Source organism: Alternaria infectoria (assembly GCF_024043175.1).
Source record: "Alternaria infectoria strain BMP 0036 chromosome Unknown scaffold_2, whole genome shotgun sequence".
Classification (NCBI taxonomy): Eukaryota; Fungi; Ascomycota; class Dothideomycetes; order Pleosporales; family Pleosporaceae; genus Alternaria; species Alternaria infectoria.
Genome location: NW_026250691.1, coordinates 2,087,632 through 2,099,765, shown reverse-complemented (window position 1 = coordinate 2,099,765; position 12,134 = coordinate 2,087,632). Strand labels below are relative to the sequence as shown.

At 54.1% G+C, this 12,134-nt stretch overlaps 6 protein-coding genes across 6 annotated transcripts; 3 read left to right on the top strand and 3 right to left on the bottom strand.

Annotated features, from left to right (window-relative positions):
• Positions 1-70: 70 nt before the first annotated feature.
• J4E92_002099 (uncharacterized protein) lies at positions 71-1,530 on the bottom strand (the record flags this gene model as incomplete). Its single annotated transcript, XM_051493505.1, has 4 exons — positions 71-372; positions 432-1,010; positions 1,076-1,312; positions 1,398-1,530. The coding sequence occupies 4 exons, from the start codon at positions 1,528-1,530 to the stop codon at positions 71-73; spliced, it is 1,251 nt and encodes a 416-aa protein (XP_051356736.1).
• Positions 1,531-4,774: 3,244 nt separating this feature from the next.
• On the top strand, positions 4,775-6,427 carry J4E92_002098 (uncharacterized protein; the record flags this gene model as incomplete). Its single annotated transcript, XM_051493504.1, has 6 exons — positions 4,775-5,009; positions 5,065-5,291; positions 5,351-5,537; positions 5,586-5,640; positions 5,686-5,728; positions 5,780-6,427. The coding sequence occupies 6 exons, from the start codon at positions 4,775-4,777 to the stop codon at positions 6,425-6,427; spliced, it is 1,395 nt and encodes a 464-aa protein (XP_051356735.1).
• Positions 6,428-6,777: 350 nt separating this feature from the next.
• On the bottom strand, positions 6,778-7,446 carry J4E92_002097 (uncharacterized protein; the record flags this gene model as incomplete). The annotated part of the gene is made up of 1 exon (XM_051493503.1): positions 6,778-7,446. One exon carries the CDS (start codon positions 7,444-7,446, stop codon positions 6,778-6,780), a length of 669 nt encoding a protein of 222 aa, XP_051356734.1.
• Positions 7,447-8,306: 860 nt separating this feature from the next.
• Positions 8,307-9,539, top strand: J4E92_002096 (uncharacterized protein; the record flags this gene model as incomplete). Its single annotated transcript, XM_051493502.1, has 2 exons — positions 8,307-8,750; positions 8,811-9,539. 2 exons carry the CDS (start codon positions 8,307-8,309, stop codon positions 9,537-9,539), a joined length of 1,173 nt encoding a protein of 390 aa, XP_051356733.1.
• Positions 9,540-10,001: 462 nt separating this feature from the next.
• Positions 10,002-10,865, top strand: J4E92_002095 (uncharacterized protein; the record flags this gene model as incomplete). Its single annotated transcript, XM_051493501.1, has 1 exon — positions 10,002-10,865. One exon carries the CDS (start codon positions 10,002-10,004, stop codon positions 10,863-10,865), a length of 864 nt encoding a protein of 287 aa, XP_051356732.1.
• Positions 10,866-10,984: 119 nt separating this feature from the next.
• J4E92_002094 (uncharacterized protein) lies at positions 10,985-12,020 on the bottom strand (the record flags this gene model as incomplete). The annotated part of the gene is made up of 4 exons (XM_051493500.1): positions 10,985-11,221; positions 11,331-11,684; positions 11,770-11,897; positions 11,960-12,020. 4 exons carry the CDS (start codon positions 12,018-12,020, stop codon positions 10,985-10,987), a joined length of 780 nt encoding a protein of 259 aa, XP_051356731.1.
• Positions 12,021-12,134: the final 114 nt, after the last annotated feature.

The window sequence follows — 12,134 nt, the reverse complement described above, 5'->3', positions numbered from 1 at the left end:
TCGGCGGTGATCCAATTCGGTCCCTGATAACTCCAATATAGCCCCCTCTTCCTGTCCTTTCCTCATATCATCATCTACTCTCATACATCGTGGGGAAGTGCATGCTGGCCGAAAGTCCAAAGGGGTCGGCGTCAAGCATAGGGTCGTACGGGTCGAAGAGGTGGTTGTTGCTCATGCCATTGTAGGCATGGCCTCCGTCGTTGGGCGCCAAAGCTGCTGGGCTCGTGAAGGGTGGGTTCTGCGAGGGCGGCATCGGTGGTGGCATGTTGTTCGACGGCGGGAAGTTCTGTTGCGGGAACGGGCCAGGGCCAGCGGAGTGCTCGCTCGGGTCGTCGTGGTCGTAGGAGTCGGCTTGTTCCTCGTACTCCTGCTCTGTAACACGAAATCAGCCTAGGATTACAAAGCCCTATACTTAAGAGGGGATAGGAAACGGGTCAGCTTGCCGAGTTGACTCATGTGGTCCGTGAACTGTGTCTGGTAGAAAGACGTAGGACCACTGCTCTGAGTTATGCCGTTACCGTTGCTGCCAACAGTAGACGTGTTTGCTATGCCATTTGCGGGAGCCTGATTCGTTACGAGCGAAGGGCGCTGAGCACCCATCATGGGAGTAAAGTTTGATCTAGGCGGCTGTGGCCGTAGCGGCTGCTGCTGTTGGTGCTGCTGCTGTTGCGGAGGTATGGGCCCAAAGTTGGGAGACACTGATTGACCATGAGGTATGAAGCTGGGCGAGCGCGTTGCTGATTGAGCAGGCGACGAGAGATGCGAGCCAGGAGTGGGTTGCGACAGTGGTGAACGCTGAATCGGCCCATCCGGCTGTATCATGGGCAAGCCGTTGACGCTATCAACCTTGGGCGGGCCTTGGAGCGAGCGCCGTTGTTGTTGTCTGTTCAATATAGCACGTTGTTGGAGAGGCGCCTGGTTGGGCGAGGTGTGTGCAGACGCTGGGGCTCTGGTCGGCCCCAGGTTTGGACTGCCAGTCTTCGCGCGCAGCTCGGCCTGGACGTCGATACCTGGTGGAGCAAGAGATTAGCGTGTGTACCCTGATAGATAGACGTCTTGATAAGATTGGGGCTACCTTTCTCTAGCAGAATCCTCTCGAGTAGAGAATTCTTATACCGGAGCATAAGGCATTCGTCGGCGGCGTTGCGGTGACTGTTCTGCAGGTTCTGCAGCGTGTCCTCATGGTGCTTTATGGTGCTCTCCAGCTGCTTGATGTACTCTGTACGGCGCTCACGGAAGGCGGCTTGCGCCTGTCTATTGCGCTGCTTGCGCTCCTCTGAGGTGGCATATATCTTACGACGCTTGGTTAGTCCTATCTTCGACATAGTGATTGGCGATTCAATTGCTGCAGCCATGACAGGCAAGGCAATTGGCATCAGGAAGGCTCACAGGTTTACGGCCGCCTTTGCGCTTCTGCTGCTGGGGCTCTTCCTGGGTATATGTCTCCGCCAGACCGGGTTCCGGCGACGATCCGATAGAGTCGGTCGAACCATCGCGCGAAGCCTCTGCCTTGCCCACGGGGGCCGTCATATCTGTTACGAGACTATCTCCCATCTACGGCCACCGTACCCCTCCGTCCAGATAGAGGGGCACCGAGGCGCCAAGAGCTGCGAGAGATGCGACAAAGGCAGGTCGAAGGAGATAGCAGGAGGCTCTGGTCGCTTAGACGCGCTTGTGCTGGGCAGCCGCAGCGCCGGGTCGAAAATCGATACGGTTTGTATGGGGTTTTGATAATGTATGATAAGAAGAGGGCGTTCGGGCCTGTGTGTGGTCGCGCAGTAGTTGTGAGGTAAGCTCTTGGGTAATGGAAACAGAGATGGGCTCGAACGGAGGGGCGGAGTGCTGGACTTGAAAAGGCGGGCGGACCACTCTCTGCTGCCCAGATCAACTCCTCCCGTGTGGTTAAAGCTCGCTCGACTCGCCTCGCCCCAGAAGGCCTCCTCTCAGGCGCGCAGCAAATGGCAGCCGTGCTCCCGCTGCTGGGCACTTCGCACGCGCAATGACGGCCAAGCGAGCGGGTGCGCGGTTGGCCGAACGCTCAGAATTTTCTCGCGGGGTGCTCACGCTGCATCACGGCTCTCGCTGTGCCAGACGCCTGGTGGACGACGCCGAACATGGCTGCCCCAGCCGAGCTGGATCGCGATGCCCCATGCGGCGTAGCCCGGTGGTTAGCTCCCGCGCCACTAGAAAGTTTTGTAGCCTTTCTCCGGCTTCTCCATGGACGCGCAGGCAGAGCGCGAGCCTGGCATTGTTATCTAGCAGGCGGCGCCCGTTCGAGCGCGATCACCTCGCGACGTGTATGCGTCTGTCTGATTCCATCCACGCGGCCATGAAGTCTTCCCGTGAAAAGCAAGCAACCAGCCGTCGTCGTCGCATCCACGCCAGGCCACCGACGTCGGAGCGCGCCCCTGCACCGGGGCCACGCACCTCGCCCTTATGAAGTCACCCTACTCGCGGACGGCATAGGTAAGGCTGACGAGCAGGTTCCATCTGGATGATCTGATATGACGAGGGTTGCATTATCGGCGCAGCTGGCGATAACGATCGATACGACTGCAGTCAATCTATACGACATGCCTCACCGATGAACCTGGGACGTCTCTCAGCCGTGACCAGGACAGCGCCCGTAGTCATCACGCTCCAAACTCTCAGGGTCATCACGTGGCCTGCCCCGGGGCCGCTATGGGCCACTAGTGGATGCCAGATCTTGGAGGAAGGAGCCACCAACGGTCGCATCTGCCGTGTGCAGTGCACACCACCACCGCACAACTGGTACTCTGGACACGTTATTCCGCCAGCGCAACCACCGGCTCCCGAACCGCTACCGAAGTCTGGCCTGAGGATCGCCGAGGTCGTTGCTTTATGCACCACTTGAGCTCTGTTGGCCCGAAGCAGCCGTAGCGTCACGACGCTTTTTCTCGGCTGAGCAAGCAGGTGACCTATGGGGCGGGCGGTCGAGACTCGTACGAGGGCATTAGTTGCACCCTGTCGCATCGTGACCTTCCAGCCGTTGTTCGAATAGTCGAGACCCGTCAAATCGGCAACGGACATTCGGCATTGCCTAGGTGCGGACTGTCGGATTCTATACCTGAGTGCTTTTGAGCAGAAAGCATCAAAGTGCCAATTGACGCCCGCGCATGTACATTGTGAACCGAGTTCTCGAGAAGTCTATCCTGTACACGTAGAGGTTTGCGAGTATGAGGATGGCCCGAAAATGTAGTCCTACTAAATCACTATAGAACACTTCACAGACATATATGGGCTGAAATCCTCATCAGCGCGTCTGAGTACATTGCTCAATAATTTCAATGCAGTGAGATGCGCTCTTTCCAGATGTCAGGTTTGTTCCTGCCAACTCCAACGGCCACGTGTGGTACAATCGTGTCAAGAGCAAGCTCCTGGCTCCTTCTCTCACTCCTAGATGCAATGTTGCGGGAGATCGTGGCACCCGACCTTCAACATGCACACCTCAGGCGACAGTCCTCACCCCTACCAGGATATCCAAGCATCGCATAGTCTCATATGACTTCCATCCTGTTTTCAGCAGTATAGATCCCGCATCAATCACTCGGTCAGCTTCTAGTCGCTAGTCGCCAGCTTCGCGCGCAGTCTATCGTTCACGAGGTGCTCGGCGCGATATCGCTTCTCAAAGCATTGCTGACGGTAGGTAGCAATGACATTTTCCGAGATCGCGGGACGGCTGCTGAAAGGGTCAGGACACTCGCAGCCGCCGCCTGGCAAAGAGCACCTAATCGAATCTCATCCTTCGCCAGAGAGAGCCAGCATTTCCTCCTTTCTAGCTTCGCCCGAGTCAGACAACGGTCATATCACAGCCCGCGAAGGCATGCTCAGCATCCATCTGGGCGAACAAAGAGGACACTCCACCGCCTCTTCGTGGGCGAAACCCAGACCTTTATCAGACATTCGCGAAGTCACCGAATCAAGCTTTGCAGACACCCTACCTCGGAACGCCCTAACAAACAACTTTCCCCGAAGTACCTCTCGCACGGAGATGTCACGGAAGCCCTCTGTTGCTACGAGACGACGTCCGAGCAACGACAACCGGTACGGTGAAAACGTAGAACCTGATCGAAAGAATAGCATTGAAAGCAACGGCATAAGATCCACCCACAGGGGTCGGACGTCTAGATCACCATCACCATCAAGCCCTGCAGATAACCACAGCATATCGAGCATATACAGCATACCAGCCGGTACCGTCCCGCCACGATCGTCCTCACGACCTCGTGCACCGAGCACTTCTCGAACGCGACAGCCACAGCAGATACCACCTATACACATAACCCAAGCGACTGCGACGAACACGCTGAGCGCCATACCTATTATACCGTTTCCGCCTCCTAGCAATAATACCAATACTATCATTCGGCATGGTCAATCGCAGTCCCCCTTGCGCCACATTGTGACTCGCCTTGACCCCATTACTCATGACACCCACCGACGCATACCCTCCAGAACATTTGTTCGCGATCCACTATCGAAAGAGCTGCTAGAGTTTCCATCACACCGACATCCGCGAATCGACCTTGGCCTGGATTTATCCGCAGGCATTTTCGTGGGCGGAGGCTCCATCGAAGGGACCGTCCAGATAAACGTCGACGATGCAGAGCGAATACGTCATAGAAGGACTCTGGACATTGCCCGGATATCTATCGATCTTCTTGGGACGGAGGAAGTGAGCGGCAACAGACGAGCTGTCTTTCTGAACCTTGCTACAGAGCTCATTGATGAGCAAAACCCGCCGCCTCAAAACATGGTAGATACCCAAGAGCCAATAAGTTCCGCGGATCTTTTCTGGCATCTGATGCCTTCTACGACCAATCTCGCGTTCAATCTGAGCCTACCTCTCAACGTTGGTCCTCCGCCCTTTCATTCAAAGAATGCGAGAATCCGCTACATACTTTGCGTATCACTTCTTATTCGCGATCAAGGAAGGCAATACATTGTCAGGACTTCCGAAGATGTCACAGTGCTCTCAGTGTACGATCGTATGAGGCATCTAACTTATCAATGCCTAATCTCACAGTGCTGACATGCTCGCAGCTGAAAAGGCACTCATGTCGCTACCTAGTCCACTGACTGCCTCAGACGAGTGGATAAAGCCCCGAGAAACCACCGTCGAAGTCGTCCGCGTCACTGCAGGCCTACATCGACAAGTTTGGGTCAGCGGAACCAGTCTCTACGTCGATGTTCATGTCGCCAACAACAGTCGCAAGCTAGTCAAAAAGATTGAGCTTCAGTTGGAGAGGGACATACTCTGCTACAAACACGTTTGTTATGCGAGCTTGACATACTTTCTTGTCATGATGCTAATAAGAGTGCGTTGTAGGTTGCTGCGGCTACGATGGAGAAGTCTGCGGGTCAGGCTCGCATCTTTGACAGCAACGAGCGGTCTATCCTCAGTAAAGCAGTCGTCAAGCATGGTTGTGCCGGCTGGAACGGTGTTTCTGCACAACAGACTCATATCAGGACCTGTGATCTCGAAATACCCCGTGGCCACGGTACGGTAAAGTGTGGTATGTACATTGGCGCGAAGTCGTGTACTCGGTCCCTAACCAAGACAGGCAAATACTTTGAAGTCAGATACTTCTTGAATGTCATTGTAGCCAGCGGGCACACGTCAGTCTTGTCGTCACTATCACTGATCAAGCTGACTCCCTGCAGAAAGCTCGTCACCGTTCAACTACCAATCGTTCTCATCCACATGGTGCGTTGCACTATCATCCTCCTCCGCATCCACTAATAACCACACCCTCAGAACTCTCTCGACGTGGTCCCCAACTCCGTCGCCCAAGTCGCCATGGCCATAGAAGAAAAGCGCACAGCCCGCCATTCTCCACCGCGCCTGGGCCGCCGCCCATCCCAATCCGTCCAAGGCCGCGCTTTTGCAGCACCGCGCATGCAATCCTTGGAACGCATGCGCGCACGCGACGAAGCCATCCAAGAGCTCGGCCAAGCTCTCGAGCAAAGCCCCCGCAAATATGGTCTCCGCCGCGCAAACTCCAACTTCGACTACCGCACCCCGCCCTCCAACCGCAAAGGCAGAATCCTAGGCGACGGCGAAGCAGGAGATCTCCAGGACCGTCTGCGTCGTGTAAGATCGAATGAAACGATTGGATCGCGACCACCCACCTTACACAAAGTCAACTCTACGCGATCGAGACGAGGCGCTGCATCGGCTTTTGGATTCCGCGAAGCAGAGGTTCGAGAAGACATCGAACTTGGGGGGCTGGGTGCATCGGGTGATGGGCCATTGAAGGAGAGGTTGGAGAGAACTAGTGATCGGCAGTATCGGTTCAGCAAGAAGAAGAGCGTGGAGAAGTGGAAGGGTGTAGCGAATGTGGGGGTTGGGTGGTTGAAGGGGAGTGGAGTTAAGGATGATAGGGAGAGGGAGGGATGGGTGTGATGTGCGCACTTTGCTTCCCTTGACAGGCTTCCTGTACGTTGGATAGCGCGTGCGTTACGTTGAATGATGATACTTTTTCCTTTCGTTCTGCTTGACTGTGTCATCGTCACATATGATAGGGATCGAGTAAGTGGTTCAAAAATGGTCAAAAGTATATGTAATGTTATTTGATTTAGTCCGTCCTATAACATCCCGAATGCTTTGATATATGATACAGTCATCCCTCGTAGTAGTCATTAACCCCCTCTTCATCTTCCTTATGCAATATCATACAGTATTATACACGGCGTGTCGAGGTAATCGTAACGCAAGGACTCCCGCAATGGTAGAGCCTCGTGCAGCTAGAAAGCTTATGACCTGCTCTTCGCGAGCTCAGACTGAGCGGTCGACGTGGGACCACCCTTGACACGCTCTCCACCCGTAACCTTCTTCTCGCCCTCAGTGATGTCGTGTAGCGCCTCGCTGGTGATGGGCTCCTTGGCGTGACTCTGCGCCTGCGCAGTAGGACCTCCAGGTACGGGACCGTCCTCGCCCGTAAGCTTCTTCTCCGCATCAGTGATCTTGCTCAGCGTCGACGAGTCTAGCTTTCCTGATGCGTTGGAAGTGTTGGCGCCGGTGTTGTTGTTGGATGAAGCGGAGCCTGCTGTCAGAGCAGACTGAGCGATGGATGTAGGACCTCCTTTCATGACTTCATCGGAACCAGTGAGGACCTTCTCGCCCTCGGTGATGTCGTGGATGACTTGTGCGGTGAGGTTCTGGCCAACGTGCTGCTGAGCTTTCGCGGTAGGGCCGCCCTTGTGTGGCTCGTCCTTGCCGGTGATCTTCTTCTCGGCAGCGGTGATTTGCGAGATGAAGTTTGAGTCGACCTGGACAGACATGATGCGTGTTGTTGTGAAAGCGCGGTGGTTGCTGAGGTCGTTTTCGTTGATCCTGATCGGTGCTCTTTGCGATGCGATGCGAGCTGTTGGTCGTGCTGCGAGGAAAACGTTGCGGTTGATACGGAGGAGTTTGGAAGCCATTGTTTATATGTCGATGGGATAATGGACTGGAAGGTGCAGGTGTGTGCAGTGTACAAGCTGAATATGTAGTGTGATGGAGTACTGATGTAATACGAAATTGATATCGTCTGAGGTGTGCGTTCAGCGTGACGTTTACTATGGGGAAAGATGGATTGCAATGCGCATTTGCAACTTGTCGGTCTGCCCGTGCACCGCAAATCTCTGCATCAATGGCGACGACATTGTACTGATGACCCTGAGATGCAGGTACCACATCTCCGATGGACGCGGCGACTGTGCGATGCGCGCGCATCATGTGGTGGAGCCATGATGTCAGCATTCTGGGGAACTGCGGCCATGACGATTCGGGTGCACTAGCGGTGAGCTAATATGGCGATGCGTTTTAGGGGTCCAGATGCAGAATTCACAACATCAATTACTGCGCGATCGATGTAGAAAGTGAGTTTCTCAGCTACTGAGGGTCGTTCGGGTGGGCGTAGTTCACTTCGATCTGACATTTCGGAGATTGCGGGGCTACCGGCTTTGGTGGCGCATGTCAGACCATACGAGGTTCTCGCCCGTTGCCTGATTGCAACGCCATTGGATATTGGCAAGTTCGTTTCGGTCGCACCTACTTGTACGGTATGTGTTACGCCTTGCTACTTTGCGTGTATACAGCCATTTGGTCCGGTATGGCACTCGCGGCGATAAGGCATGCGACGGAACGACTATGAGGCCGCTGCTGCAGAGGCAGGCAGCCGTATAAGGAAGGCTGCTGGATTGGGCCCCGTGTGCACAACATCAACAGTAGGATCAAAAACTATCTCATAACTGCGTAGCTCTCGCGAATTGGATTTCCAGCTTCTCCTCACACTGCCACAATGTCATTCATCAACCCAGCCGCACCCGTGTCTCTCCTAGGTAGACATCGCATCCTCAGTCCCACTGCAGCCGTCCGGGTCTCGCCTCTTTGCCTCGGTGGCATGAATTTCGGTGAAGCATGGAAAGCCACTCTCGGAGAATGCATCAAAGAAACGGCCTTTGCAATGCTGGATTACTTCTACGAGCAAGGCGGCAATTTCATCGACACGGCCGTCAACTACCAGTTCGGCGAGAGCGAAGAGTGGATTGGTGAGTGGATGGAGGAGCGAGGTGTTAGAGATGAGATGGTACTTGCGACCAAGTTCACCGGTATGCAGATCACAGAGAGAGAGAAGGAAGGCGGTGCGAGGTGCAAGAGTAACTATGGGGGTAATAGCGCGAAGAACATGCATACAAGTACTGAGCGTTCGCTGAAGGCGCTCAGGACTAGTTACGTCGATATCGTGAGTTCCTTCTTCGGGCTCTGTATTCCGCTACGACTGTTGTGATTGACTGACTCATAGTACTACGTCCACTTGTGGGACTCAACAGCCTCCATATCAGAGCTGATGAATGCCCTCAACGACCTCGTCTCCTCCCGCCGAGTACTCTACCTAGGCATCTCCGATACCCCAGCCTGGATCGTCGTAAAGGCGAACTGCTACGCCCGCCAGCACGGTCTCCGCCAATTCTCAATCTATCAAGGCCGCTGGTCCGCCGCCGACCGTTCCTTCGAGCGCGAAATTATCCCAATGGCACTAGACGAAGGCATGGCCCTTGCACCATGGGGCGCTATTGGCGGAGGAAGCTTCAAGACGAGAGCGCAAAGAGAGAACCCAGAAGACGGCGGCAGGAAGATGAAAATGATGGTCATCGGCAACGAAGAGAAAGTCAGCAATGTGCTCGAGGACATTGCGAACACCAAGTCTCCGGTCCCGCCTATCACTTCTGTCGCTCTCGCATACGTTATGCACAAGTCACCTTACGTCTTCCCTATCGTCGGTGGTCGCAAGATTTCGCATCTAGAGGGTAACATCCAGGCTCTTGGTTTGAGTCTTACACCAGAGGAGATCCAACAAATTGATCAGGCATATGGCTTCGAAATGGGGTTTCCGCATCAGTTCCTGAATCCAGAGAATACGGCGATTATGGGACCGGAGGATAATCGATTCGCGAATAACATGGGTGTTCTGGATCATGTCAAGGGGCTGAAGCCGATTCCGCCGCATCAGGGGGCGGTAGACGAGAAGTGACTGGTCCTTCCATTGGAGCAGGCGACGTGGTGTTCGCCGGCAAGAGATTGCGTACGTTAGCCCGTAGAGACTACGAAAGGTGAACGGGATAAGGCGCACATTACAAAGCCGGAGCGCGAAGGCTTCAAAAGCTTTCCTGTTATAGAGACCGAAGAGAAAAGTCAGCCTGTAGCTTTCCTCTTCCACCCTCGTCATTAAAGTCCGATCGCCTAACCTAGACGTCGATTGCATCTGCATCTATTCACTTTATGTGTGTGCCAAGGAACGGAGTTACAGCCTGCGCTTCCTTCTGCTAGTCTCGATTGGTTTGTATCTCTTCATGCACCGCTATACTCGCCATCTTAGCTCCAGCCTGAGACGAATATCCTCCAACGCGGACTGTAAGTACCCACTAAGCCCAGAGTATGATTGCATCAACATGCTAAATGTCGAGATTGACTCAAACAGAAGGAACAAGTAATCATGGCTTCTTTACTTCTCCGTTCCGCCAGCCTCAGCAGTCATATAGACAGCGACGTCTGGGACATGATCTTTCCTGACGCAAAGACCAAGAAGCACCAAAACGAGGCCGGAGAAACCGCCCAGTCCACCGAAGGCATCACCGCCAAAGACATTGACATCCGAAACTGGCCCTTCGCAGACCGCAAGAAGCTCGAATCCAAGTACGACCAAATCAAGATTGTAGTCGACTCCGAGCTCGTCACGACGATGCCGAAGCCATTGTTCCGCGCGACTTCGACAAAGACCAGCGAACTCACCTTAAATGGTACCTTCATACTACCCGAAACTACTGACGCCGACGCGACATGTGGACTAATCGAATACCTCGAGGACGTCATCTCAAACCCTGCTAAGCCCTCGCCATTCATCCTCCATCTACCCATGACAATATCTCTGGACGTATGTACCGCGGCCTCGGCGCTAGGGATGGACAAGTACGTCGACAACCTATACAAAGAGTGCGAAGACCTCCTACGAACATGTATACCCTCTTACGCAACCATCTCCGTCATCACGACCTTCAGGACGCACACAAGATATTTTTCCCGCCTCTTCCGCATCCTCGTAACCAACCTCGCCATCGGCCTTTCGAATAACACGATACCCGATGAAGTAGGCTTGGAGGCGTATTGCATGAGGAACCCCATTCTGGACAAGGCAATCAAGAGATCACATAAGAGGTACGGTAGTTTGGAGTGCAGAAGGATATATTGGGAGCGCAAGAATGGGAAGTGGGAGTGGGCTGTTTGCAAGGAGATGGCGGAGGCTCAGGCGAGGATTGATTGGGATAGCTTGTATGATGGGCCTGCTAGGGATAGAACGTAGAAAGCAAGAGAGCGACGTGCACTCATATTTGCATATTGATGATCCCAATGTACGTATCATGAAAGATAACTCAAGGCTGCCGACTTGCTTGATCAACACTATGTCTCTCCACTGCTCTCTCACTTTCCCTTGCTAATAGCCTCAAAAGCATACCCCCTCGCCCTCCCCGTCTCCCTCATCCTCCAACTCTCAATATACCCCTCCACATCCTCACACCCATTCTCCTCCCCGGGAACAGGCTCCCCCCACGTCCCCCAATACGGCACAACGCCCGTCCAAGTCTTCTTCACCAACTCCTTATCCTTAAGATCATTCCTATCCTCGCTCGGCCCGCCAGTTCGTATCTTTGCGCTTGCCTGTTGCCACACAAATAATGTTAGCACGGAAAGAGGATGTGGTAGGAAAGAACACCGATATCTCTGCACAGAGATGAAGCGACAGAGAAAGAAAGAGGAAATAACCTACACTCTCAATCCTAACCCTAAGTATACTCGTACTCTTCAACTCCGCACTACTCGGGGGCACCCTACTCTTCTCCCAGCGCTGGGGCAAAATATTATCAGTAATAGCTTTCATGGCGTACAGGGCTTCATCGGCGTCTTCGACGAGTTCGGCGTATCCGTAGACGATGGCGGAGCGGTAGTTGCAGGAGTTGTGGAAGGGGGTTAGGGAGAGGACGAGGCCGTCGAGGAAACTGGCGGCTATGGTTATGGGGAGGCCGGGGGTGGAGGTATCTTTTCCGTGCTTGAAGATGCGGCCGGAGACGTAGCCGTGGATGTAGAGGGTTTGGGGGGTGGTGGAGGGGTCTGCGGATTGGTTCTGTGCGGTTGGGTTAGTACATTGATGTTTTCATGCTTTTGCTGTGGTGGGACGGGGGATTGTGGGAGGGGAGGAATTGACGTACCTCGTAGTTACCCGTACATCCCAACATTGGCAAGACGACCGGGAAAGGGTGTTCTGGGTCGACGAAGGAGACGTGGAGGATTGGACAGGCGTTTACTAGGCTGTGTATTGTTGCGTAGTCGTATGTGCCTGGGTTCATGGGCGTGAGCATTGATCTTGAGTAGGTAGGAAGGAGAAGCCGACAAACGTACCTCGGTTTGCCAATCGACCGAGTTTGTTGACGGCGGTTTTGGGGTACTCTGGCGATGCCATAGTGCGATGTCTGTTGCTGGATCTTTGAAGTGACTTCGTTCTGACCGCAAGGAAAGATTGGCAAGAGAGAGTGATGCTGAGGTCTCAAGCTGAACTGGAGTGTAATCGTATGCG